Source organism: Dendroctonus ponderosae, unplaced genomic scaffold (genome assembly GCF_020466585.1).
Source record: "Dendroctonus ponderosae isolate FM_Combo_2020 unplaced genomic scaffold, Dpon_F_20191213v2 Dpon_F_20191213_1, whole genome shotgun sequence".
In the NCBI taxonomy this organism is placed as follows: Eukaryota; Metazoa; Arthropoda; class Insecta; order Coleoptera; family Curculionidae; genus Dendroctonus; species Dendroctonus ponderosae.
In genome coordinates, this window is record NW_026017110.1 from 19,978,916 (window position 1) to 19,980,234 (window position 1,319).

General features: G+C 41.6%; 1 protein-coding gene across 1 annotated transcript in view; it reads right to left on the reverse strand.

Annotated features, from left to right (window-relative positions):
- LOC109545080 (39S ribosomal protein L2, mitochondrial) overlaps nucleotides 1-1,319 on the reverse strand; it is a 7,366-nt gene that overhangs the window by 4,257 nt on the left and 1,790 nt on the right. Inside the window, exons 2-3 of the mRNA XM_048667094.1 lie at nucleotides 554-707; nucleotides 309-495 (exon numbers count right to left, since the gene is read on the reverse strand). Of these exons, the coding sequence (XP_048523051.1) occupies nucleotides 309-495; nucleotides 554-707 (341 nt within the window). The remainder of the gene's footprint in view (nucleotides 1-308; nucleotides 496-553; nucleotides 708-1,319) is intronic.

The window sequence follows — 1,319 nt, forward strand, 5'->3', positions numbered from 1 at the left end:
AATACACATGTATATTCACTGAACATACCAGGTACATTGTCAGAACATACACATGTACATTCACTGAACATACCATGTACATTCCCAGAACATACAGTGTATTAACTCTGACAGATTTCTGGGACATGCATGGAATGTTCATAATGTAACTCATATATGTCCCAGGAATATGCATGTACATCACATGAATGTTCCAGGTATATTCTGGGAATATCATTTTGCTATGTGGGATGATTGTAATTTTTTTAATTGATTTAAAAAAGTAAATAACTTTTTGGACCACCTAGTAGAGCGTGAACTGGTTTTACCTGAATTCCTTTTTGCTGGGCATTGTAACAATCACCCGATTATTTGGTGCTTTACGTAAAATGGTCGCACAACTGCCTGCCGCGTGCACGTAAACTCCACCCTGCCCTGGATATTTTTCAATGCAGTGCACTTGAGTGCCCATTGGCAAAGCTCCTATCGGATGTGCATCGCCTTCTTTCGCCCTCACTGTTTATAAATACGCAAAAAACAGGTTTATTGTTATGGTTTCAGTAAGTTCTCCTACCTGGTATTCGAGGAATGTTACATGAAGTGCATATTAGATCTCCAGCTTTCATATTTTCCGTTGCGAGGATATACTTGAGTCGGTCTCCGACAGCTACTAAGGCCACATGAGCTGTTCTACATCCATCTTTAATTATTTTGATTACTTTTTCGACCTAAAAATTAAGTCATCAGTGCGTTTCTATGGCAAAGTAAAGTCAGGTCTATAAGTATTCGGCTCGTCTTTACGAATATCGACAAACTGATGGGTACTGATTTTAAACATTATGCATTCAGACAATTTTTGTATAAATTTGCAAAAAACTTGAAACTGGTTTCAAACATAATTGTGCTTACATTTAGGAATGTTTTCCGGGCTTTGAAGCCGTGGTCTATCGGAATTTCTTCCTGACGTTTCGTCCACAACTGCGGTGGACATTTTCAAAGGCGATGAGGCAGTGGGCGAAGTGATCTCCCGTGCTTTCCGACTAAGAATGATTCAACTGCTGGATTCCCAGTCGTATTGATGCAGCCCAGCCGTGTGTGCTCATGCGTGGGGGATAGGTGGGGGTTCCAACGCTTCGGCGCACATGCTGTTTGGCGCAAAACGCGCTTCCAATCTGGATTGAGTGCCGTAATTTCTTCTTTTCTGTTAAAATTGTTTTGGTGTTTAAATATTTCGATGGCCTCCCTGGTGAGTCTCGGGTAGTATCTTTCAGATTGGTGCAGAATGTCAACTTCGTCGAAGCGTATTTGGTGGCCGTCTAGCAGTGCGTGCTCCGCTACTG